This window comes from Xiphophorus couchianus, chromosome 7 (assembly GCF_001444195.1).
Source record: "Xiphophorus couchianus chromosome 7, X_couchianus-1.0, whole genome shotgun sequence".
In the NCBI taxonomy this organism is placed as follows: Eukaryota; Metazoa; Chordata; class Actinopteri; order Cyprinodontiformes; family Poeciliidae; genus Xiphophorus; species Xiphophorus couchianus.
This window is the reverse complement of record NC_040234.1, coordinates 26,560,865-26,588,320: the sequence shown is the minus strand read 5'-3', so window position 1 is coordinate 26,588,320 and position 27,456 is coordinate 26,560,865. Positions and strand designations below refer to the sequence as shown.

The 27,456-nt window shown below is 37.0% G+C and overlaps 1 protein-coding gene across 1 annotated transcript; it reads right to left on the bottom strand.

Annotated features, from left to right (window-relative positions):
* Positions 1–4,987: 4,987 nt before the first annotated feature.
* On the bottom strand, positions 4,988–23,691 carry LOC114148843 (homeobox protein Dlx4a-like). The gene is made up of 3 exons (XM_028024328.1): positions 22,789–23,691; positions 17,382–17,578; positions 4,988–5,671 (listed from the first exon to the last, which is right to left on the bottom strand). The coding sequence occupies exons 1-3, from the start codon at positions 23,114–23,116 to the stop codon at positions 5,429–5,431; spliced, it is 768 nt and encodes a 255-aa protein (XP_027880129.1). The 5' UTR covers positions 23,117–23,691; the 3' UTR covers positions 4,988–5,428.
* Between the last annotated feature and the right edge of the window lie 3,765 nt (positions 23,692–27,456).

The window sequence follows — 27,456 nt, the reverse complement described above, 5'->3', positions numbered from 1 at the left end:
AAAAACAGAAGAATAAAAAAAACATAAGCAAAACTGAAGCGATGAGCCATTGACATAGTTCTTTCTTTATTAGCATTGTGTTAGCCAGTTTATGTTGTAGTTCCTCACTGGAGAAGCAACAGTCAACTGTCGGTTTGAGAGGAAGAGGAAGAAAATTCAGAGGAAGAACTTAATAAAGGCATTAAAGGATTTATCATTGAAGATGAGTTTCTTCATATTTAGTATTGTTGCTCACACTACAACAAGCATGACAGAGCGCTGCTGGAACGGACAATGAGCAGTTACATTTCTGTTCCCTGTTGAATTTAAATTTAGTGAGATGTTCTGAACATATATGAGCATGTGAGGTTCAGATCAACATGTTGGTCTGTAGCACTGGGAAAAAAATCAGTATTTTGGACAAAATTGCACTTAAATTTTATGTAAGCTATATTTTGTAGGAGGTGGTGGGTGGGTGCCATGTGTCTCTATGCTTTTCTTTGGCCTGGGGTCTGCTGCTCCTGCTCTGTGCAGGCCTCGGCATGTGGGCCTCGGCATGTGGGCCCCGGCATGTGGGCCCCGGCATGTGGGCCCCGGCATGTGGGCCCCGGCAGACACCGGGGCGGTGCCTGGTGGCTGCCTGCTGTTTTTGAGGCCTTCAGGAGCCACTGCAAAAACACAAAATACTAACAAGTATTTGTGTCTCGTTTCTAGCGCAAATATCAGAGAAAACTTGAAATAAGACAAAACTAACTTAAAAGTAACTTTTGAGCAAGATGTTGAGGTTTATTTTAAGTAAATAATTCCTTTATATTGATTAAAAAGTACTTGTTTTGTTGGCAGATTATTTTTCTTATAACAAGACATTTTCTCATAAGTGAAATAATCTGCCAATGAAGCTAATACTTTTTAATCAATATTAAGGAATTATTTACTTAAGACAAACTCCTATAGCTTGCTGAAAACATACTTTTAAGGGTAACTCTTTATTTGAAGGTATTTGCATAAGACTGACATGACACCTGTCATGAACATGAAGGAGTCTTCATGAATGTTTATGACTGTTTTCATGAAATGTCATTTGGTAAATAATGACACTTTCCATGCAAAGTTGACTCTTTTAATTAACTTTTAATGTCAGTTTTAATGCAACTTTTCATTAAAATGTAGTTATTTGCCAACTAATGCTAAGTTGACACACGCACTTTAAACAAGTTGATTCAGTTTCTGAAGAATGGTCTTTGGGGATAGATCTGTCTCAGATAGAATATCACTGCCTTCCACTGAAATATCAAAAGGGACTAATGGTCAGAATAATTATCTATCTTCTTGTTTATAAAAAAATAACTAAATAGAATCTACCAAAAGTGTTTGTCCATTCCAGTTTCGAAATAATTCATATTGTTCTTTGGTTTATGCTCTCTGAGGTCACTAAAATGTTTTTGCATTTATTTTTTTTCTGTTATTGGTTATCGGCACCGGAGAAAAGTGACTTTCTGGTGTTTGTTGACCCAACTGGGATTTGAACATGTAACGTCTATTCCTAATAAATTCCTAAAGATATTTGCGTATTTAATTTTTGCTGGGCTCAAAGTACCTTAGAATTCAATGATCAGTCATAACCTCAGAGCTCCCTGTATGACGAGCGCTGGCTCCGTTTTTATGATCATGTCGGCCTTATGAAGACGTTGTTATTGTTTCCTGATTAGGAACTGTCCAAAAACGGGTGATAGATGTCGCTCTGAGGAAACAGATCAAACAGGAGGCAAACATTACAAATCCATCAAAGAAGACAAAGGCGTATTTATCACTTGTGCATGTGGAGCACAAGTGTTAGAGGAATCTGAACAAGCAGCCTGCCGTCGCTAACCTCGCCTTGGTGAGGAGGTTCGTTTTGTCAGATGACAGACTTCCTCGTTCTTCTCGAGTTCATTACTGGGTTGTCCTGCTTGAACCAATCAAGAACCTCAATCCTCAAATCTTAGCTGAACCTCAACCCAAAAGAAAAACTATCAATTTACTGAGATCTCCTCAGAATGTCTTGATGGTGTTGATGTTAGGAAAGGGATTTTTGGCCCTTCCAGACCCACTGATCAATTCATCAGTGGACCGCAGATGAATTCCACTGATGGAATTCATCACAAGTTGGAATTACAAAATTTTGCTCAATGGAAACAGGGCCATTTTGTAAAAAACTATTTTTTGCTAAAACGTTTTTGTGCTAGGACAAAGTGTGTTTTGCAAAACTGCAATAGAAACTGTTTCCTTCAAACAAAAGGGTGATTTATCACATTTCAGAGAGTCAGTGTGTCCTATGATTTTTTTAAACAATACTTTAAAGAAAATAAAAAAAATACAAAATAAGAAAATCTTTATATAAAAAGTAAAAGTTTGCAATATATAAGTATCTTGGGGAGGAAACTCACCCTTCAACACATCACTGTGGAAATCTCTGATCTTTAATTAAGACAAGAAGTGATTAAAGTGAGTGAGTTAACATGTTTACATTGGGCCAATGATAACTAGAGAAGATTTTAATCAAGATATTCAGCTGAAACTCAGGAATACATCTGGACTCAAAATGGAGCCCTGAGGAACTCCACTGGATGTTTGGATCCTGCATACAAACAAATCCACAGCTGCTGTGAAAGCTTTCTATCAGCAAGTTACCTTGAATAACCCATTACAAGCCCATCTAGGGTTTGTATAGATGTGATCAGTGGCAAAGGTCGTTGGTTTTATCAATCATAATCCTGCATTAATTTTCTGTATAGTTTTTGGTTTTCCTGGGAAAGGAGTAAAAACTAAGATTAGTCGGAGAAAATACGATGACCAAAAGTAATCGTTAACTAATTTAGTATGCAGTGAACAAAAGGACAGTTCCTGAAAGAACAAATTCAGAATGTAGCCCAGAACATGTAGAAGACATACAAATTTTACATTTAAGATAAAAACAAACTTTTATTTGTAAATATGAGCAAAGGAGTAACTTTTATTCATATAACGTTAAATTGCTCACAGCACCGTTTGTCGGTTTAGTCACTGCTGCATTATTCTACATCCATTTAAATATGTATGAGTAAAAAATAAAAAAATATTACAATGGTTACATGTTTTTTTCCCTCTACAAAATATTACAAAAAAATTTAATAAAAAAAACCTGATAAACTATTTGTTTCTGCAGTAATAATTGACCAGCTCAGTAAGCAGTGAAAGGATTACGCTTCAGTAATCCAGATTGATGCAGGAGCTTCCAAGGCTTCTCCTTCAGGACCAATGGCGGGAAGATATTCCCTCCACTAACAATTACAGATAATTAGGCCGTCAGAGCGAAGGCTTTATTTAACAAGCTGTATCCTAAATTACCTTTAATTGACGCGGTCATTTAAAAAAAAAAAAAAAAAATCATCGGCAGTGTCTGACAAGTCTTTTTGCGTTTCCAGATGTTTGCCTGGGTGCAGAGACGTGACCTCCATCTTCTGATTTATGACTTCAGACAAAACTGCCTCAGGCCACCGGAGAACCAACCGAGCTAACACTGAGGAACAAAATGTTTCTCATGTCTGCATCCGATGCTTCTACGTGTAAAAGAGGATTTGAAATAAGTAAAACATTCAAACATGAACTGGAGCACATATCAGCTACTTTACTGTCATCTGATTGAATATTGTCTGATTTTTATTGAGGATAAAACTTTTCACCTTTACCTTTTGTGTAAACAAAACGTGCTTCGTTTGAGATTTTTATTTATTTATTTTTGCAAAATTTGAACCAGGTGAAGCTTAAAACGCCTCTTGAGGAGTGTTGGGTGGAACAGATGTACAGAGAAAACATAGTTTTTATCTTGTATGCAAAATGTATAAATATTTTTGCAGAGTTTTGACTTTATTACTGCGCTGAAACTGTTGCTCTTTCAGCAAATGGCTTTTTCTTTTTTTTAGTCTGTACACCCCAATTTGCAATTAATCGATCACAATAATCAGTTCAGCATGATTAATGCGATTAATGGTTTTAGCGCAGGATAATAAAAACCTCAATATATCATCCAGTATTCCAACATGTATAAGCAATCGTGTATTTTTTCAAAGGATTTCAAATGTTTCATCTTCATTATCTCATAACGTAACGCAGCTTTAGATGATTTTACTGTAAACAGCAGCACAATAATTGAAAGGGTAATAAAACATTATTTTGAGAAAATACCTTTTCATTTTGGACAGAAACTTCAGTCTGACTGAACTATGATGAAATGTTCTTTGACTGGTGGAAGTAGGCAGCAGAGCAAACAGTATTTAGGTTCTAATTCGAGGTTGAAGCTACAGGAGCGATTTCCTCTCTCAGACAGCAAAGCACTGATTTTTTATTTTTTTTATTTCAAAGGCTGGAGAACGACTTCCACTGAACACGTCGTGACATTACATACGTATGACTGGAAACACAGAGAGAGAATCACGCCCTGCAGTATCTGAAAAGAAACTGAGAAAACAGAGAAATGTCTGATAGAACATTGTTAAAGTTCCATGCAGAATGAAAAGGAAAAATAAAACATTAAATTGTTATTAAATTGTCTATTTTCCAGCTCGATACTCACCATCAAACAAGAAGACCCATTAGAATACAGAGTAAAAATGATGGATGTTAAGAGATTAGAGTAATATTTAGTAAATTAGAATATGGTTTCTGATGAGACTTTCTGTCAGATCAAAAGTACATTTTTGAAAACAATCTTTTGTTAAGTATTAAATGTACTTTTTTTTATTAAACCCAAATTGCTGTAATATAAAATGTTTTCCTGATTGGTTTTATTGTAATGTTTTCATTTTAAATGTCACATCTTCATTAACTGCAAGCAGTAAACAGTCTGTATGTAACTAGTCTATATAATGTGTTACATTTAATGATAAAGTTTCTGAAATAAATTGGCTTTTCAGTGATGTTTTCATTTATTGAACGGGTCAATATTCAATAAATGTCAGATTTTTAAGCAAACAAAAAAAGATGCTCAAACTTCAGCTCCCCATGAACTCTTTATTTCATTCAGCTCTTCAAACTGTCCACATCCGCAACAAGTAGGTTAACTGAATTATTACAGTTCTTAAAAAAAAATATTAGAAAGCCCTAAAAAAACAATTATTTTTTATATACGTTTTGGTGGAAAAACACACATTGCATGTCCATAAGTGTATTTCAGCAACAGCTACAAAGGGACACTTCAGCAGCTCCTGAACTCCTTTAATCGTCCTGTGTTGGCAGGGCTGCAGTGTTCAGCAAGAAGTTGCTCAATATGTCTTCTTAGGCAGAGCAGGATGTGCCACTCAATACTATTTTTACCTCCAAAGTGGCTCAGACTGTAAGCAATGTAACGCACATGTAGCCATGTACTTTCCAGTTCAGCATGCTGGTATAATATCCACAACTGATCCAAGAGGTCTGGCATCTGTTCCGTCAGTCACATCATCTGAGTCCTTGGCATGGTGTCCTGCTGATGTCCAGAGTACCAGTGTCCAAAATTGTTCATGTATCCTCCAGAGTGGACAGGCGGGCCTTTGGCAGCCATACTGATGTCCCACAGAGAGCATGGAGAGGAGGAGGCTGGTGGCGGCGGGGCGAGGTGATCTCCCTCGGCTCCACAAGGACCGTTCTTCATGATCTTCTTGTACTTTGACCGTTTATTTTGGAACCATATTTTCACCTGGGGGAAAAAAAAAAGGAAGAAAGAAATGGGCTGAGAACAAAGGTTTAAAATGTAAGCTCTGAGAAGACCTGCGTTTATACTTTTCACAGTTTATTGGCTGTAACTCCACGAGGCATTTAGTATTACGCGTTCTTTCTCATTCAGCATTCATTTTCCAGCCTGTTTTTATGTTCATATTTTATGAAACTCTGCCTTTACATAACTCTGTAAAAAACTAAAAGGAAATAAAAGTGAAACAAAAATAAACGGCTCCAGCCTAATTGGGAAAATCATTTTCTTCCAAAAGTCCACGGAAATTACACAGTGTGCCGAAAAATCACCATGAGGTACCAAAAAATCAGGTTCATGAAAATTCATCATAATTATGGAAATAATAAAAAAAAAAGTGTAACGCATGCTCTACATGTTAAAAAGATTACAACTTTGTGTAATTTTCTGTGAGAAATTACACAAAAGTAAAATATTTATTTTACTGCTATAGAGAAAAAACTGTAGCAAAGCATCATTTTACATGCAGTTACTCACTACTGAAGCAAAACTAAATTGTTTTTTACAAATGAAAAACATGAAAAATGCTAACTACAAAAAATAACTAAATAGAATCTACCAAAAGTGTTTGTCCATTCCAGTTTCGAAATAATTCATGTTGTTCTTTGGTTTATGCTCTGTGAGGTCACTAAAATGTTTTTGCATTTATTTTTTTTTTTGTTATTGGTTATCGGCACCGGAGAAAAGTGACTTTCTGGTGTTTGTTGACCCAACTGGGATTTGAACATGTAACGTCTATTCCTAATAAGTTCCTAAAGATATTTGCGTATTTAATTTTTGCTGGGCTCAAAGTACCTTAGAAGAAAATGATCAGTCATAACTTCAGAGCTCCCTGTATGACGAGCGCTGGCTCCGTTTTTATGATGAAAAATGACCGTAAGCCCAGCCTGTTACATCTATCCTGCTTCAAACAAGATTTACTTTGAATAGCAGAGCTAAACTGTTAATCTAAAAAAATATGTAACTTAATGGGAAGAATTTCTGCAGACTTTGAGGATTCTTGGTTTTCAAAAGCTCCCCCTAATTAACCTCACTTGGGACAACAAAACTTGTCATGAATAAATGAGTCAGTTTCCTTTGTAAAGTTAGACCTTTTTGTTGTTTTAGGGGTTGACATCAAACAAATACAACATGTGGAAACATCACTAAAATGTCTTTGTGTGCCTTAACTTTCCACTACCAAATAAAGAGAAATGCACTGACTAATACTTAATTAGTTTTTCTTTTCTGGGGACTTGGGGGTGACGGGCACCAAAAAGCCTTTGGTCTGTATAATATAAAATTTCCTCTTGCAGTTTTTGAAAACCCTTTTCAAAAAATGTGCCTTTTTTTTACTATTCCTTGCTCATTTGTGCATTAGCCATCTTCAGCCAGATTAGCCAGACTGCTGTTTTCAAACACACACAGAGACGATCACCTTCAATTGTAGAAAACTTTCCTTGTTATCTGATGAAACTAAAAGTCAATTGTTATAATGAGCACCACAGTGACACTTGGCACAAAACATAAGCCATCATGAGGACAGAAGATTAGATATAAATATTGAAACAACATCTCAAGACATCAGCTAGGAACTTAAAGTGTGACCCTAATTGTGCCACAAATTAGTGACAAAGTGGCTTAAGGTTGACAAAGTCAGTTCTGTGAGGAGGAAAGGAATAAAGGGAACTATTTTGAGAAGCTAGTGGAAGAATATCCAAAAATATAGAACCCAGGTAAAGATCTTACCCCTGACTAACAGGTGTAATACGAAGCAACAGTATTAAACACCTGCATTTACAAATTCTGAAACATTTACCACTTAGCTTTAATGTATGCTGGCACTGAGGTTTGTGAAATACGCTGGTTCTAACTAAAAGAAGGAAAAGCAAGGCTAGAGATAGAATATCAGCCTTCAGATAATGAAGCTGATTATCACTCCATTCATTTCTCTGTGGTCAAAGATTATTCAGTCATGCTGTTGTTAACATAATTGCCGCGTTTTTGTTCCAGTATGCCTGCCAGTGAAGCATCAAATTACAATAGCCTCTTACGGTAAATAAACAAATCGCCAACTATAGCACAGCTCAAACATTTGTCTGCAATTGATTCTGACATTCATAAGTGAAACTTTTTTCAAGCAGAACATTTTCTGGCACAAGAAAAAGAGGAAAAAGCGCAAAGGAATAAAGTAGACAACAGTGTTGGCAGTGGGGTTGCTTGGTATTGTTACAGTGGGAGTTTATGGCTGTTTATATTGATGTCTGAAGTGCTTTTATAGCAAATATTTAATCCTATAAAATAAAAATCCAATCCAACCTCTGACTTCTTAAATTGACTTAAATATGTGGAAAAAATGATCCCTTTATTTGATGATCAAAACAGAACAATTCTTACACACCCAGCATTTGAGCTAATTAGCCACAAAATCACAGACAGTAAAACTTTGACAGATCCCTGTTCCTCAAGAGTATCTGCTGACCACACTGTCCTTCTGAAGTTAAACTGCATGATGGTAAACACATAAAGTACAATAACCACTCCATAAAAATAGAGACCCAACTTGATTTAAGCACATGTTGTTGAAAAACAACCTCTGCTTTTTAAAATCTCCAAAATTATTCAGATTCTACATTTTGCGCATTGAAGTGAATCTAACAAATCATGACTTGCTTTTAAAGCTCACTGTGTGTTTGCATAAGAATTAGAACATTGCAATTATAAAGAGATACTAATGAGTGTCAGCAGTTAATGAAATGTCTTAACTGCAGTGAGTGAACACCTAAAGCAAGTGAAGAAAGTCTATTGAGCCAACAGTCAATCAACAGCCTGTGAAGGGAAAACAGTTCAGGTGCGAGGATTTCTACAGTGATTATGGTTCTCATATTCACAAAGCAGCAGACAACTGACAGCATTCAGGGGAGGTTAACTACTAAATACTACCAACACCACACTGCAAAAACATAACATCTTACCAAGTCTTTTTGTCTAGTTTCTGGTGCAGAGATCTGATTGTACTTGAAATTAGATCAATAAATCAATCAAGTTCATCTCTTGCAACAAGGCAGTTCGAAGTGCTTTACATCATAAAAACACACAAAAAAATACAAAGTTGTAGAGCACACAGCCAACAACTGTCAAGTGCCATCATTACACATGTTGATTAATGTTTCATTGATTATGTTTCAAAAGCAACTCCAAACAGTTGGGTTTTTAGTCAAGAGGGGTTTTTTAGGGAAAACTAACTTACAAGTCACTTTTCAACAAGATAAAGGAGCTTATTTTAAGTAAATAATTTTGTAATATTGATGAAAAAGTACTTGTTCCACTGTCAGATCAACATCAAGGAGTTATTTACTTCAAACAAGCTCCTTTGTCTTGCTAAAAAGTTACTTGTAACAGTTAGTTTTGTTGATCTAGAAACTAGACCAAAATACTTGGTAAGATTTTGTGTTTTTGCAGTGCACAACTTTAACGAGGGAGTGTAGCTCAGAGGCATTCCAGGTATATTTGAGTGTGTATGAGAACCATCAGTGAATCACACTAAATTCAAAATATTCCACAATCTTCAGCAACCTTTACTTGCTTTTGTATGTGTGTGTGTGTGTGTGTGGTGGGGGGGTGGGGGGGGGTGCATGTGTGTGTGACAGAAAAAGAGAGAGATATAGGGAGAGAGAGACAGAGAGAAAGAGGTCTGTCCCCATAAACACCCCAAAAGTCATAATGGTGTCATAAACCAGAATTACATGAATGAGTGTTTGCGTGTGGGTGTGTGTGTGTGTGTGTGTGTGTGGGTGTGTGCGCGCGTGTGGGGGTGCGCCTGTGTGTGCATATGTACATGATGAATATATTTTTGAGAAAAGAAAAAAAAAACATCAGAAATGTGCTACGTGCCATTTCTCAGCAGCGTCTGGGAACAGTTGCGATTTCAGTGGAAAGTGGTCAGTGTTTGGCAGGCGGCCTAATGGCATGGAGGAGGGATGGCGATGGGGTGTATGATCACTATCTCCAAGTGTGTGTGTTTCTTTATATGTGTATGAAAGCATCCACTCGGGCTAAATGTATTTAAGTAGATGCATATGTTTGTATTGGTGTGTTACTGTGTGGGCTCCAGGGTACTGAGAAGAATGTGGCCGGTACATAACACACACAGACAGTATTAACATTCGCAGACTGAGCTAATTACAGTTGACCATGTGACCACAAGGAGAGGAAAGAGTTTGTACAAAGGCTTGTAAAGATTGACTGATTCGTGGATGTGCACATGTAAGGTTCAAGTGCACAGGTGGAGCAGCTGGGCTTTTTAAAATTGTAATGTGTTTGTTTATCATGCCTAAGCATCTCTAAAACTCAATTTGTTTAAATAATGAGATGATGTGTGTGTCGCAAACAACAACAAGGAGGTAAAGAGAGAAGAGGGAGGTAAAAATGCACAAACCAGATAAGTATAAAGTAGCTATTCCTCACGTGAGACAGCAAAATGCTGTCGATCTGTTTATTGAAAATATATGAGACGGTTAATAGGCCTGTCACAATCATAAATTTTACTGGACGATAAATTGTCCACGTAATTATCGCAATTAATGACAATATTGCTCTTTTGAGGCCCTTTTCCAGTTTGATCTCTCGAAGACCAATAAACTTTCATTTTGTAGAGAACACTTAACACTGGGACAGGAGGATATTTTCAATATTTAAATTAAACTACAGCAACCACAAATATTGAATGAAACAGAAATAAATAAACACACACACAATTGAAAGCATAAATAAAATGGATCATGAAGTCTCAAAATCAGTTTTCAGGCTGCTTTTAATTGCTCTTTAAAAATACAAATCATCAGAAGAGAAAATACAAAAATTGCAAAATTCAAAATTGAAGCTCATTTTTATTTATCAAGAGATTAATTAAAATCTGTCATATTCATTGGTGGTTTATTGCTATGGTACTGGCCAAACACCAGAAATGCTCAAAGCTAGTTAGTTGTGCATCTATTATGACAAATAAGGACAGTTTAGTTGAATGCAACTTTCATGCATCTGTGTTGCTCCAACAATTGGTAAAATTAAGCGTACTGGAGTTGAGCCTCCTCTGAAATCCCTTGGTGACCAACAGGTGGCAGCACAACCGACCCTCATACTGAAACTCCAATACATTCTCACTCCCTACTCGTCATATATTGACGAGTTGGGACGAGTTCTGACCATGCGTCACATGGTACCCCCTTCGCGTCAATATTTGACGATTTGGGAAAGCGTCATATGTTGATGATTTTGGAAGGTTCCCTCAGCGTCACATGTTGACGTGTCGGGAAACCACTTTGCGTCAACAATTCACGCGAAGGGCGCTCCCTAAGCGTCAAAAAACGACGATCTGGGCAGGGTTAGGGGAAAAGTTACGGTTAGGCTTACGCTTCAATTATTGACGCAAAGGGTGTACCTGACGCGTCAACATGTGACGCTGAGGGACCTGCACAAGCGTCAATATATGACGAGTAGGGAGTGAGGATGGGTTGGAAACTCAGATCGTTTTCTGATCTGTAAGCGTACCATAAATAGGAATTACCAGGTGAGATTAACCACAATACTCTTTTCGGTGGAAGTTGTTACTGAGAGAAGAAGAATAAAAATGCATTTCGCTCTTTTCAGTGTCAGCGAAGTGAAAGGAAACACAAGGTGTAGTAAGTTGTTTTAAAAGGAACTGTATTTCCTACAACATGTTGAGCCGTGTGAGGAAGACTAAACCAAGCCCAGTGTTGTGTTTGAAATCTGTGTTTTATGGAACACACTGGGTTTGGAAATGTAAACAGCCTGTGAGAAATTAACTGTACCAACTTCTGATGCATAATGCTAAAAACAGTTGAAAACATTATATTAATAATTAATTATTTAGTTTTAAAAATATAGTCAAACCCTATTTCCTGCTCTCTTACACAATAGCAACATTGCTTATGCGATAGCGAATACTGGAATGAATAACTAATTACCGCTCATGCAGGGTAGCTAAAAATAATGTTTTTAACTTGTATTTTCTTATAATACAGTTTTTAAAATGTAATTAGACTTAGATCAAGTAAAACGTCCACAAAAACCACAGCACGGAAGTTTTTGATCACTTTGTAGAAAGAAACATGAAAAACAAGCAACAAAAACATTGGATAAAAGGCATACTCATCTTTCAAAATAAGGTAAGCCTCTAAACATAAACTTAACTTTATCCAGATTGTGATTTGTTCTAATATAGTAAAAATCATCATGGAAGCAAATGACAGCCATGCAGTTCATTGAAATGGAATCGGTTTCACACCAATCAGCAAACTGCTCTGTGAGTTTCTCTCAGTGGGTAAAATTCCACCTCCAGCCTTACACAGCACACACCGAGGCTTTCTGAACCCATCAAGACTCAAGGAAAAAAATTAACATTTGAGACTAAGTTTTAACTGCCTATTTTAATCATTCAAACACCAACCGTACCTGAATATGTGTATAGTGTGTTAATACGTATCATGGAAAGCACCACAACCTTCCTTATCTCTGCTTTTTATGGGGACAGTCTGTTACTGCAAAGAAAAATGAATGGCACTACTGGATTGGTTGCTTTGGAAACACCACCCAATAGCATGTCAGCTAGCATTGGAGCTCTGTTCTTCACTTTCTAAGGCTTATTTTTTCTTTTCAATATTTCAGAAAAGGCAGAAAAAAGAAAAAGAAGGCAAGAAAGAATGAAGTAATAAGAAAGAAAAAAAGGCAAATTTACTCTTGACAGAAAAATCTGCCGATGGGTGAATTAGCAAATACTGAACTGCGAATAGACAAAGGTTAAAAACAAGACAGTGATGTCAATTGTGACACTGTAAATTTTTACACTCTGCACAATTGTCACTTTTTAGTCATTTTGAAAGACTTGATTATTAACAAAAAAGCTTAATTTTTTCATATTTAAGTGTCTGAGGCTAGATAAGAAACTTGAATTAATTTGGTTGGAAAACAAAACTCTATAATTGAAGTTGAACTGTTTGTTTTCTTAAAGAAGAGATATCGCAAAAGAGAGGACGCAAGTTAACAATTCAGCAAGCTATCTTACACGCATCTGCATAAGGGAAACATTAGCTTGTCAAAGATGTAGCCCGATTAGCAGGTCGCCACAAATTGAGGTTCAGTTTCAGTTCTCCCAGTTTTACCCTCTGGGTGATCATAATCGATTTAGTTCTTCATTGCAAGGCGTCGTTGTCAAAGTGACAGGGGAGCAGATTTGGTTTGTCTGCCTGTTGCTGAGCAGTGTGAAGATTTTAGTGGGAAACATTTTTTCCTGTAAATGTGAACCACACAGGTTAATAAACTAGTACAAAGAATGCCTCACCCTCCTGCTTTCATGATGTTTCATTCATATTTCAGAAATTCTGCTCGCCGATAATATCATACACTGCATTCTTATGTCACGATGTAAAAACGTGGCAAAATAATTGCATGATTGCCCGTTTAAAAAAAAAAAAACCTTTCTAAAAAAACTGGGCCTGTATTCTCGATAATCCTCATAACTCCTTTTAATAGCATGGCAGTTAAACTCCTATCAAACCTTTGCCAATGTCAGTTACAGTCCACTTTCTACGACTGCTTCCTCAGTAGACGTGTAAATTACAGGCGAACTGCTGCCTCCCCAGAGCTTTATTACCACAACAGGCAGAGGCAAATCGATGGATCATCTAATTCACCCAGTGTAAACATATCTGTGGCTGTTCATTCATTGGAGATTAAAACCATTCAACTGATGACACAAAGTGCAATGTGTAGCCAGTACATTAACACACACACACACGCACACACACACACACACACACACACGCACACGCGTGTAGCAGCTGAAGTACTCCCACTCAGTCCAAGTTAATGTTACACCTGTTCTCAGCTCAGAACCAGATCTTTCACTTTTATTGACGAATCTGGTGTAACTGTAGATAGAAATGTTAGCCTAACCATGTGTCAAAAAACATCCCACATGTATATTAACTGATGATTTTTTTTGACTATATAATAACATATAGTAATATGCTAGGTCATGTTAATAATACAGCTCTGTTACTGTTTGTTTCCACTGGAGTTATTCAAATGAAGTTACTGTTCAAAGAACCGAGTCACACCCATAAACTGTCAACGCTTCCACAGATGGATTTTTCAACTCGAGAGTTTAGTTTGTGGCTGTTGCCATTTTGCCTGTTAAAGCCAGAGCCGGGGCCCGCAAACTGTGGCTCCAGAGCCGCAGGAGGCTCCATGAACTCTCCGCAGTGGCTCATAATAATTTAACCCCAAAAAAGTGAAGAACCAGCATGTTTTGTTTTAAAAAAATACAAATATAACAAACGCAGATTTAGCTGTTGTTTTTTTTTTACTTTTGCATGGAACAAATCTAGCATTAGATTTCCATAACAGACTGACACAAGTACGGGTAATATTTATTACTTTTTTCCCATCATTACTTTGGAGACTTTTTTATTTTTATCATTTTCCACAAACATCAACATTCCATAGAAGAAAATGTATCAATCCTCTTTTTGTAAATGTTTTACGCTTTTCTTGGTTTTAAAACCTCAAAGCAAACTAAAACGGCGGTTCTTTAAAAACATGACCACAAATTTTCAACTATAGATATTCAATGAAATATTTTTATGTTATCTTTTCACAAAAGGTTATGTGAGATTTGTGGCTCTAAACGGCGTTTATTCAGCCGCACTGAAGGCAAGAAAGCAGCTCGTTGGTTTGTGATTGCAGAGCCCTGAGCTACAGGAACTCTTAATTACAAAGAACTGCAGATATAAAGTCTCCTCACTACTTGTGGAATTATCATTCATTTTTAAAGACTGAGAATATTCGGGAGATTAATGCTAAATCTGCAGCCTGTTGAATTTGTATGTGTTAAATACATTTTGGAGCCCTCTGCATTGTAGAGCCTTCCTAGTTTTAGAGGAAATGAAAGGGAATATATAGGCTGTCATTTACAAGCCATAACCTAAAGCATTTAAGTTTATTATTATTGTTTCTTATTTTTTTCTTATTATTTTTTACCATATAAAATTCAGAATTACAAAACAACAAGTTGCCTGGTCTGTGACAAGACGAAGTTCACCATTAAGAAGTTGTTTAATTGTTTAATTTAATTTTTTAATTTACGTTAAAAATCGTCTTTAGCTTCTAATTAAAGCTGTGAGACAATATCGACAAAATCTCTGCCTGGCAGTTCCTTTTAAATCTTTCAACAATTAAATGCAATTGTGGGTTTTTATAAATACTGATAAATACGAGACCGATAAGCAGCAAGTGCTTCTTTCTTTTTTTTTACAACCCTAATCATTAAGTAATAGAAAAAAGTATTTTCTCGAATATCTTAAAAATAAGCAGCAAAAACCATCCCAAACAAACAGCAACTTCTTTAAACTACTTTCATAATATTTTAGTTGGTTGTTTATTATTATTATTATTATTATTAGTTTCTAAACTACCAAAAGAAATTCTTCAAAACTGTTCCTGTGGTTTAAAGACCTTTTCATGTGATGAAAGACGAGGCTCTGGGGAGCTCAGTCACCCAGTGGCTCAGTTGGCTCACAGTAAGGCAGTAGCAATTTTGTTTCATTGCTTCCAAGAAGGACAAAGTAGCGAGTTCAGAGATTTTCTCCCTCTTGAAAACACCAACAGTCGAGCCACGGAAAGGTGACGCCATTTTAAAGCTACAGAGGACAAGTAAACCATGAAGCAGCCGGATGCAGACAGACTGACGTATTAACTCCCAGTGCTGCTCTAGAAAATTACTGCATAATTTAGCAGGTGTTTATTCTATATTTTAGCCCATAAAAAAAATACATATTTTAATAAATGTTATGTTATAACGATATATTCTTTTTAAAAAGAGGTTTTTCAGTCTGCTCTACATTTTTGTTAGTAACGACTGCATCAGGCAGTCAGCCGACCCGCCTACAGCAGGTAATCCAGCATAAATGGTAGCACAAAGGTTTATATGGTAAATGTCCAGTATCTTAAATTACAGTTGTTAATTTATACCTGGGTGTGGGGAACATTTAGAGGAAACGTGAACTTTTTTTTTTTTAGGGTAGAGAGAAGAAAGGAACTGAGGATGGGATTTGAACCCAAGACGGCCGCGTTGATGTCAGTGGCCTTCGTATACGGGGCGCCCGCTCTAACCACTGCACCACAGGACGGTCTGAATTGTCCTAGCATACTAAAATATCAAATTTAAAAAAAAAATTTTTTAAAATAAAATAACCTGGAGTAGACATGGTTCAGTGGCTTACTGACTTTTTTAACAGAAACAAATATGCGAGTGTGAGTTCATACGTTAAGAAAAAGCATAAACAAAAGAAAACATGACTTTAAGAGGAAAATAATCTGCTTCAAATCCTATCTTAAAATTTGACTTGGCTTTCTCTCAATGTAGACATTTGGAATATAAGTAAATAAAAGTAAGGAAATACATTTTTTCTTCATTGTAAATATGTATATGTGCAGCGTTTTCACAAAAGCAGAAGGTGTAATTAGTGTAAATATGCATGGAACCCTGAGTTCATCACAGAGACAGCCTGGGGGAACAAACTGCCTCCGTAGTGGCTAGCTTTTGCTAGCTCTGTAGCGCCGGCCTGAATATGAAAACAACTTGCGTCCAGCATGTGTGGGGTCTGCAGAGATGTTAACTGCCTCTTTTTCTGACTCTAGAACTATTCAAGTCCTGCCTGACGATCTTCTCTGCAGTTCTGCTGCAGCTTTGAGCCAAACCACACAGTGACCACAAAATCAACTGAAATCAAACCATTGACTAATAAACCTGCTTGGAGATAAGCTCAAGGTTTGTTTACGCTGGAACATGAACGCCCCATGACATGTTACATTTATGTAAGTAAAAGAACCAGTATCTATTTCCAGCGGGAGGAACCTGTGGAGGAATGTGCCGCCGCCTATTTAGGCGTTTGATTTGCTTCAATGTGAACAAAAGAAACAATTAAAGGCGTGATTGATATAAGCTCATACAGGAAATCTCGTTTCATTTATTTACTTTTTATTTTTTAATTTGAGGGAGAGGGTTAAAATCCTTCAATGCACTGGAAAAAAACACACAATCTTACTAAGTATTTTTTGTCTAGCTGCTAGTGCACTTATATTAATGCAGATGAATTGAGACAAAACTAACTCAAAAGTAACTTATCAGCAAGATACAGAAGCTTCTTTAAAAAAAACCCTCAATATTGATGAGAAAGTACTAGTTCCATCGGAAGATTATTTCACTTATAACATGGGAAAATTGTCCTGTCATAAGTAAATTTATCTGCTGATGGAATTAGAACTTTTTCATCGATATTAAGGAATTGTGTTTTTAAAAACAACCTGCTATATCTTGCTAAAAAGATACATGTAAGTCATCTTCATCTTATTTCAAGTGTAATAAGACATTTCCACTAGAAACCAGGGACAAAAACCACTTGATAAGAGTTTGTGTTTTTGCAGTGTGTGAGCAGCTTCACAACACAAATGACGTAGAATTGTCAGAGGCATCAGAGCTGTTCTAAAAAAATGTGTTTGGGAACGCTTTTGCGTTCATTTTCTGTGCTTTAAGAGGGCAAGCAAACAATGATACAGCGAATATAAATAGCGTCCATATTTTGCACGTGTTTCCAGGTACCTGGGTCTGTGTGAGGCCCAGTTTGGCTGCGAGGTCGGCCCTCTCGGGCAGGGCGAGATACTGCGTCTGCTGGAAGCGCTGGTTGAGGGCCTGGAGCTGCAGGCTGGAGTAGATGGTCCGGGGCTTCCGTATCTTCTTCCCCTTCCCGTTCAGCCTCACCTCGCCGTTCTCTATCACCGCTGTGGGCTTCTCGTGTTCTGCGAGGCGAAAGGGAAGAGAGCAATTTGCTTAATATGCCTCACTTCAAAGGAGAGCTGGAACTAGCTTTAGCTTTACGACGCAAAGCAAATGCAAAAAAAAATAAAAAGAAAAAAGAAACGTTAACTAAAGCACAATGGCAGAATATGGAAATGTTTCACAATTTGGAGAGGTAGAAAAATATGTTGTTGTTTTTTTTATTAAAAGTCTCCAAACTAAAATGAATGAAGCTTCTTAAACGGACTAGCAATCTTTGAGATACACTGAACCATTATTTATTTATTTATTTATCTTACTTACAGTTTGAATCACATGCTGACATAAACAACATCTTGAATGAAAAGGAGTAGTTGGAAGAAAAAACCTCTTCTCTCAAAAGTCAATTCACTGCCATAAGCAATTAAACATCAACCGTCCATATAGATACGGTTACTAATATATTATTATTATTGTTAATCATGTTTCTTAAACACAAAGCAGGCAATGTGTGTATATATAAAAATAATAATATGAAAGAAACGACTTGATGCAATCTGATGGGTTTCCTTAGAAACGTTTTAATTGACTGAGTAATTAATTCAGCACACTGTGCTGTTTGAGAACTAAGATCAATAGGAATGTTTGTGACTTAATCAAAATGATTTATTGTTTGTAAAGTGCCTGAAGATGACATTTGTTGTAAGTTTGCGCTATATCAATAAACTATATAGCTATAATAAAAAAACACACATTATCTTTGTGATGATCCAGCACACTACTAAATCAGAATACTTCATTACACCTTGATAGAATATTATACTTTAACCATTATCAGCTATGCTTTCACACATTTAGGAAATATTAAGAATTACCAGTTTAAAATAATGTAACTATATAAATCCCTGCCTACAAGTTTTACACAAATGTACTTATATTTAAATTCAAAGTCTTAAATTGCTGATGAAAACATCTCAGGCTTGATGATGTCATGTGTCCTTCTGACCCTGCAGATCTTTCCCTAGAACCCGACACACACACAGAGTGTGTCTGCTGCACGCCGCCACTTCTCACCCTGAACACGTCGCTGTTCTGGAACCGGTTCTGGCTCGGGCCGTTTGCCTCAGAACTGTTTCCATACATGCTGGCATCAGAACGATCATTTACTCTGGTTTTTACTCATTTTTAAATAACATTTCTGCTGTTATTTCACATCTGTTTTTCTGCTCTGCGCTGATATCCTGTCTACTAAACAGCCAACAATTTTTTATTGTTCAATGCACATGTGCATTTTGCACATGTAAAATGTCATCCTACTCGGATGCACATCTCTGGGATTCTGTCTGATTCTTTATGTTATAATCTTGTACATTACATTACTATTATTGTTAATCGTTTTATATATATATATATATATATATATATAATGTTTTTTTATAAGCATAAATTTACCACTATTTTGATATTTTGTGTGAATCTTTATATCTTGATTTTGCTGTTACACCTGAATTTTTCCACTGTTGAACAAAAGGGATATTTCTGTTCTATTTTATTATTTTTCTTAACATAAAATTTTAACATATTTAAGATTTTGTTTGACATGTTTAGATTGAGTTTGTCATTTTACTTGATGTGTGTGAAGTGAAAAGCCTCATAAAAACAAAATGTATTTCTTTTATTATCATGTCTTGTGCCTGTCCAGTTATTAATGAGTAAAGGCCTCTAGTGCCACATAAACCTTTTTTTTTTCAAGTATTTTTGCCAGAGTCTGTTCTATCTGTTCTATTTACCAAACATCAATAATCTGTTTCTGAAGGCATATCAAGGCTTTATAGATTCACACGTACTTTTTCATGTCGTATTGTTCCTATGTCTCAAAATCCTGTGAATGACGTGGCAGAGAAAGTGCTGAACTCACTTGTGTTTTTTTTTGTGTTATGTAAAGGATTAAGTAAAGTTGTGCTGCCCCTCCCCCACTTGTTTCTGCACTCCTCCAGATAAAACCTTGGAAGAAGCTGCTACAATCTGCTGGGTTTCCTGCGATAAAGACTTTTTAAATCGACTTTGAATAATGGGTTGACCATGCTGCACTCTTTGACAACTGGGATCGGTTGGAATCTGTGTGTGACTGAATCGAAATGAATTACCCTTGTTTCCATGGCGACAAATTTAGCCGTGTGTGAGCATATTTGCGAACGCGGCTTGACTGTTAAGCCGTCGACTGCAGGCTCTTGTGCTAACTAAGATCCTGCATTAACCAGATAACTTCTGGTGGGGCGTTTAAGGGTTCCTCTCACAGTACGAACAGGGATTCATCATCGTCATGAAACGTTTCTTATGGTGTCAGGAATTTGGATTTATTGTAAAAATAATATATTGCAATTAGCGGTGGCTGAAAGCTCTAAAGGGGAATATATATTTCACTGTTTTGTCCCCTTTGTTCCATGAGAGCGTCAATAAATATCAATAAACTAAAATTATGATTAAATACAGTCACTGTGTGCAGATCAGTGATGCTAATCACACTTCTTTATGTCGGGAGCAGCATTATTACAATCAGTTCCAATTGTCACTTTTGTCGTATCAATAAATAGCACAAAATATCATACTAACTTTTTAAGTCAATATCACCCAGAATGACAAAAAGTTATAATCCTGTTCAGAACTGTGTAAACCCTGGGAGATTTTATGTATACTCCCTATTTATCTCAACGGGAAGAACAATAAATATACGGTAACGTTATCACAGCTGTAATAGTCAGAACGTTATTTTATCCACAACAGCAGTAATTGTTGCTTTCGCTTATAACGAGATAAATTTGTTTTATGTTTTTGATATCTTTACTCGAGGTTGTATCATGGAAGTCTCAACCATCACGCATTACATTATTATATTTTAAGAAACTTCCATCCTATTTTACTTATCACATTCCTACATGGATTTTAACTATATTTATCATTTTATTCCAAACTTTAAACAAAAATAAATAAATTCTAGGTTATCTTGTGTTTGCCCAGACAGTTGCTCAGCCCTCAATACAGTCACACTGATTTAAACTCTGCTCTTATGCATGTTTGAAGAATGTTTAAAGAAGATATATTTTGGAGAGCATATGGACCACGAATCCTGCTGATCCTCTTAAAAACGGTGTGCCAAGCAAATACCGAGAACACACACGGCTCAGCTGGAAGGGCTTTCCTTCTTTACTTTGCGTTCCTCGTAGAAAGTCGCTCTGAGCACGTCTTCCCAGGATCCGTTTACATGACGTGAACTGTACGCCTGCAGTGGGAGGAGAGGACAGTTGCGTTGGAGCCGAGGCCCCAAAAAGAGGTCAGATTGGGTAACCGAGCTGCTGCGGCGATGGGCAGGAGACCAGGAGACAAAGAGCGGCCTCGCAAAATCCTCAACTCCATTTCTCATTTAGAGGAAAACCTTAAAGCCGATCATTTTCAGTTCGATTGAATTTTTTTTCTTTTTTAGTGTGGTTACAGATTTTGTTCAGGATTCCACAGACCTGATGATCACATATGAAAGGAAAATACAAAAAGAAACAATTATATCAATTATATCAGGATATAGGTCATTTATAGAAACATTTGCATAATTTTTATTTTTTTTTCTGTTCTAGAAAATTGTCAGTTTCATTTATTTTACGTTGAGTCCAAAGATCACAGTGACTCAGACAGAGAGATCAATGAAAAACGTTTTGTTCCCAGAAAACCTCAAATGACTCTTGGTCAGGCATCTTGCTTAGTGCCTTACAAATTTATGAAATCCTGATAAACTCTTGACGTTTTCACATCAGGAGGAAATATTTCTATTCTTTTTAATACTTCTGTCAAATCGCCTCATATCTTTACTTAGAAATTTGGATTTCTAGTGATTTTACATTTTTGAAATTTACAAAATAATATTTTGATGAGTCCAAAATGTAAATTAAATGAACATAAATACAGTTTTTAAATACAGTATCACTATTATTAATGCTATTATTATTGTTGTTGTTTTTCACTGCAATATGTCAAAATGTGAAATAAATAAATGTCACATTTTATTTAACTTTGAATTTCAACTTCAGCTACAAGGGTCATGGGATATTATCAGACGCAGAATTACTCATGTTTATTTTTTATTTTTTTTTACTACATACCCAGGACTTTCATGTGCGCCTCTTTTATGACTTTTGCAGATTGACCAGTTCTGCTGCTTCTTTAGGCCAGAAACCATACATGACATGCTCCATACTTGGTCCAAATTTGACCAAAACAACGTGAAGAAATTGGTTGATTTCGGTGAGACCCTCTGATCGCCCCAAAGATTAGAATGGATGTATTAATAAACACCTATAGTTTTACTTTTCATTGATCGATGTAATTTCGGGGGGGGGGGGGGGGGGGGGGGGCGACTTTTCGTGATTATTCAGCTGAATTTCCTGGAGGGTGCAGCCTAGTTATTATATAAGGCACATTCATAATCATGTCAGGCTACTAGCTCTTCGTGGGACTGTGGAAGAACTAAGAAAAAATAATAGTAAAAATACAAAATCACAATATTAATGTTTTCAATTTTTTTTCGTCGGCGTTAATTTAAATCAAATGAAGGCAGCCGGCCACATCACTCAGCGGGTAGAAGATGATGGACTGGATGATGATAGAGGAATATGAGGGCCGCTGCGGGAGACCGCAAGCCTGGTGTGGAGAGCTTCTACCCGCCTTAAAGCCCCCTAAACACGGCGCTGTGGCCGACCTGTGTGTGGATCCAATTACCGGGCTCCACTGCGGCCTGCTGTCATGGTGTACAGACTGGAGACCCGCAAGCCTTTTGTTTGTTCATTTACCCTACCACCATTGTTATAATAATAATAATAATTATTATTATTATCATGTCCTATCCATGGCATCATGCTTAACGTCAACATGCTAGAGCGCCAGACTTTTATAAGGTGGCCTTTATACAGCGCAGAATAATAATAATAATAAGTATTATTATTATTATTATTACTATTATTATTATTATTATTATTAGTATTATTATTATTATATATAGTGTACTTAATTTATTATTTATTCCATTTTACCCACTATGTCTGTAAGAAATCCTATTGTTACTTTTCAATGTTCAATCCAATTTTATGTTTATAAGGAAGAATTTAGTTTTCTCATAAATGTGTGCGCGTGGGTGTGTGTATGCAAAAATGTTGATAAAGACACATAAGCCACACACAGGACTTACCAGTGTCTTCTAGCCTCGTGTGTCCCAGCGCGCCGCCGTGGCCGCCGTGCTGGTAGGGCAGGTAAGTCCCGGGATGATGCGAGCTCACCGGAGCGTGGTAAGGCGGGTAACCCAGCGAGCGGCCGTACGAGGAGGCTCCGGCCGCGAAGGGCCCGTCGTGCTGACCGTGGCCCCCGACAGCGTGCAGACTGTGGACCGGGTAATGGTTGTGGGCCAGGCCCGAGGGGGGCTGCTGGTGTCCCGGGTAGCCGTGGCCGCCGAACTCCAAAAACGCCGACTTTGAAGGATCAGCCGAGACTAACGCGTCCGATATAGAGCTCATAGTCATCGCTGGTGTGAGGGGCTGTGATGCGGTGCGAAAAAAAAGAAAAAGAAAAAAGGAAAGAAAGAAAGAAAAAAGAGCTACCTCCAGGCGGGAGGCATCATAAACGGTCCACCGACGCTCAGATGTTCAGCAGAGTTTCATCAACACGAACTGTTTAACGACGAGCCGAGCTGCTGAGGGAACGAGGCGGTTACAGCTGCGGCGTTGAGCGGCTCCGTCCTCCGCTATATCCCGGCTGAAGGCTCCTGTAACCTTCTGCGTGGAAAAGCCATTACGTCCAGTCAAGTAGTGCAAGTTGGATCAAAACAAGCAGCAGCAGCAGCAGCAGTCAGTCAGTCAGACGAGGAGCTCCAAGCAATCCTTCTTAAGTTTCCTTCTGCTGGTGAGAGAAAAAAAAAAAAATAAATAAAAAAATAAATCAACTTTTACTGCACTGACGTTCGTTTCGTCCGGTGTTGTAAACAGGACTGAAGCCGCGCGGAGGACTGGCGCGTGTGATCCTCTTCTTCATCACAGCCCAGTCCGCCACACAAACACGCGCGCGCGTTTACACATGTATATTCCGTCTCCACGCGCAGAGATGCACTGCACTGATTGGCTGCAGCGCGTCACCGGAGAGAACAAATTACACGCAGCACCGAACCGGCGGGATGCGGCGCTGAGACGCGCTGATTGTCGACTAAATTATTTCAGGGATCAGTGCTGCACAATCGACAACACATTGACTGAGGTACTAAATAAATAAGTAGGTAAATAAATACATTCGGCGCATTAAAACCGACGTGTTTTTTTTCTTTTTCTTTCTGTTTAGGATATTTCTCCTCTCGCATTTTTGTACTTTAAAGATTTAAAGAATTAGGAGTAAAAGGAGAAAAAGAAAATCTGATCAGCGAAGCCTAACGAGAATATGAAAATATTTTCTAAGAAAACAGTCTCCTTCATGATTTAGCACATTTATTTTCAATTTCAGAGCAAAAAATAAAAGCCTTCTCGTTATGCACTGAGGCTATATGTAACATCACACACACACGTTCAGCGCGTCGCCTGTGGTTCTGCATCGATGCTCTATAGAGAAACTCAAAGTGTTTTTTTTTTGTTCTTTTTTTTAATTGAAAGCCCGAAATCTGTAATTTCTCTGAAGTCACAGAGGAATCCCTTGACTGTAGGCCTTTTCTCAAATTCAGCTTTAAAAAAATGAATAAATAAATTAAGAAAATAAATAAATAAATCTAAATCTCCCTTTGCATTATTCTGAAGGTGCATGTAGATTTCCATAAATTACTTAGGAAATTTGTCAAATTGATTATAAATGTATCCAATCTCTAATCCTGTGCTTCCTTCAGGTTTTAATCAAATTCACCAGCAGCTTCTTTCCAATAACGGAGCTGCAGTAACAGGCCACCAGGGCCCATTATGGAGGCCTGAGAGCAAACTGCTGGCATTTAACTAATTAAAAGTAGAGCAGCAATCTGTCAAACAGCTGAAGGGCACATAAATAAATAAGTAATTAAATTCAAACCGATGGTTAAACATATACTTACATATTTGCATAACTATTTTGTTCCAGCAGAGTATGCTATCTGAAAATGCATAAAGGAATTTTGCCCCCAGTTTTCTTCTTAAGTTATGGTTCATTTAGGGCCTTTGTGTTGTGAAGAAACACTAAGAGGGCTTTTAAATTGAAATGAACATTTTTTTTAATAATCTATAATCGTCCATTTTGTGACATGGAAAAATAAGAAATGTTTTCCTTCCCAGCCCTCGCCTTGACCCTCCTGGTTTTAGCAGGAAAAGCTGAAAATAAATGAAACAGAACCAAGTGTTGGTCACCGTTCTGAGCATCTGAGACAAAAGACTTTGTCTGGAGATTATGAACAAACGCTCCGATAAAAGAAAATTCAAGCCCACAAATGACCAAATAAAAGGATTTTCTTCAGAACTTTTTGTACTTCGAAGAAAAAGAAAAGAAAAGAAAAGAAAAAAAGAGCGTCCCAACATAAAATGGCAAAAGGTTAACTTTAAAAAATGCAAATGCACAACAGAGAAATATGCAGTGGGAGATAGTTGTGTCCTTTAGTTCTGCTGAACGATGTGACGTCCTCACCGGTCAGAACTTTGCTATTGAGTAAAATAATAAATGTCTGTCTTTTTGCAGAGTGTGTGAAGGCCTAGAGAAATCCTAGAGAGAGAGAAAAAAATCTATAGGAGGTGATGTCAGTGAAAAAAAACAAAAAAAAAAACCCTGATTATTTAAAAAAGCTGATGATTTCCAGTCAGAACGATGCAGTTCTGGAAACAGACATTTAGACACAGAGAGTGAAAAATGTCTTGCATTGTTTTAGAAGTAAAGTTTTCCCTAGAAGTTAAAATCACAGTCGTGTTCGGTCAGCAGTGAGAAGCCTAAAGGAGACACGGTTCGCTTTTGACAATTCAGACGAAATTCCACTGAAAGGCCTTGAATTCAGGGGCGTTAGAGTAAAGGGGGAGACATTTTTATACAGATGTATAAGTGTATCCTTCACTGCATTTTCTCCTTTCAACACATCTGACCAGTTAACTTTTGCTTTTAACACTACAGAAATAAATTTCTGCAGCTTTTTATCTCTAATGTGTTTCTCTTCATTTACATTGTAATTATAATTTTTCACTGGTGTGATTTAAACTTTTAGCTTCTTCTTTTTTATTTACTTGCGTCCCTTCTCTGTTTTAGAAGAACTTTTCTTCTACTTTTTCAGTTGGTTTTTAAAGCAACATATTTTGTGAAGTCAGTGAAATGAGCTGAGCTTATTTATTATGTCTCATTTAATAGGTTTTGTAATCAAATCCAAATTTTTTCCTTACATAAATGAGAAAAAAATGACCATTAAATGTAGCACTGTAAGAAAGAAATGTTCAAACAGTCATATTTAAAATACTGTAATTGTCCTAACAGACAGAAGAATTTAGACGCTGTTATTGATTTTTGAGTTGTTTTGCGGTAGACATTTTATATATTGATTTTGCAACACATTTGCATAATATATTGAAAATACTGTACTCGCACCAAAATGCCTTAAGCTATTAAGAACAGATCCCATTGGGATTGATATCTATGCACAGTACTGCTGATCTGACCCAAAACAGTCTGAGAAAAAAAATCCTGTTGGTTTGTTCTGGATGTTTCAGAGCAAACAGACTTGAAAACTTAAACATATAACCCAAGATCAAAGGAAAAAACAACAACATATTTATGGGAGAGATTCCAGTTTGTACATAAATGACCCCATGTCATTTAATGATGGTGTTCCACAGGGACCTGTACTTGGAATGTTGCCATTTTAAAGGATTCTCAGTCAATTTTTCAACATTTAGTCACAGGATGACATGTTGTCATAAAGCTCTGGACAGCCTGCAGTCGTCTCATTTCAAAATCAGATAACATCAGGGCCTCCTTTTTGTCTTGAGCAGCATTCAAGATTTGTCTCCCAGTCACTCTGGATCAAATAATAACCAGCAATTATTGTGTTATAAATCATAAACTGAACATTTCTCCGTGTACCTTTTCTTCAATCTAATTATCAGATCTATCTGTCTGACGACTGGAAATCTCTTGAAGACTCAGCTTTCTTCACCAGAGCTGAACATTACTGCCGACAGAAGTTCTCTTCTGTGGCTTCTTACAAGATTTTGAGCAGATTTTAAAGTTCCTGTTAAATATGGAGGCCGTGTTAGCTGAGCTCTGACTTACGTGAGAATGTCATTATTTCACATTGATTCCAAGAAGTCGTCAGGGGAAACGTCAGCCTGTTGTTTCTGTAGAGATCCCAGGGTGGATAACCACACAGGACACGAGAATCCTTGGACTGACAAGTTTTCAGATTATGGCCATGTCATCAAAACTATTATTTTAAAAAAATATATATATAACTATATATATAACTATAATTATCTTGTCAAGACATTCACACCGCTTGAATTTCTTCACATTATGACCACAAACCTGAAATTGTTTTATTTTTGACACTTCTATATGACAGTTCTAACAAACGCAGGACAATACTGTGAGGTGAAAGAAAAACACATGAAATATTTTTACAGATAAAATTCTGAAATGTTGGACAACCAGCTTTGAACAAATAGCTGTATGTAACTTTTATTTGAAAAATATTTGCATTTTTAACATATTTGTTAAAGCTGTCACTATGTTGTCACAATAATATGACACAGATAATCTGCGGAAAAGTTGATCTGTTTTGCCCTCTCCCAGTGCTCCCAGTACTAAGTGAAGAAATACACTAATCAGAGCCAGGAGGAGGGTCTTAGTGCTGTCAATCATCCTTGTGTAACCATGGCTCAGTGTGCTA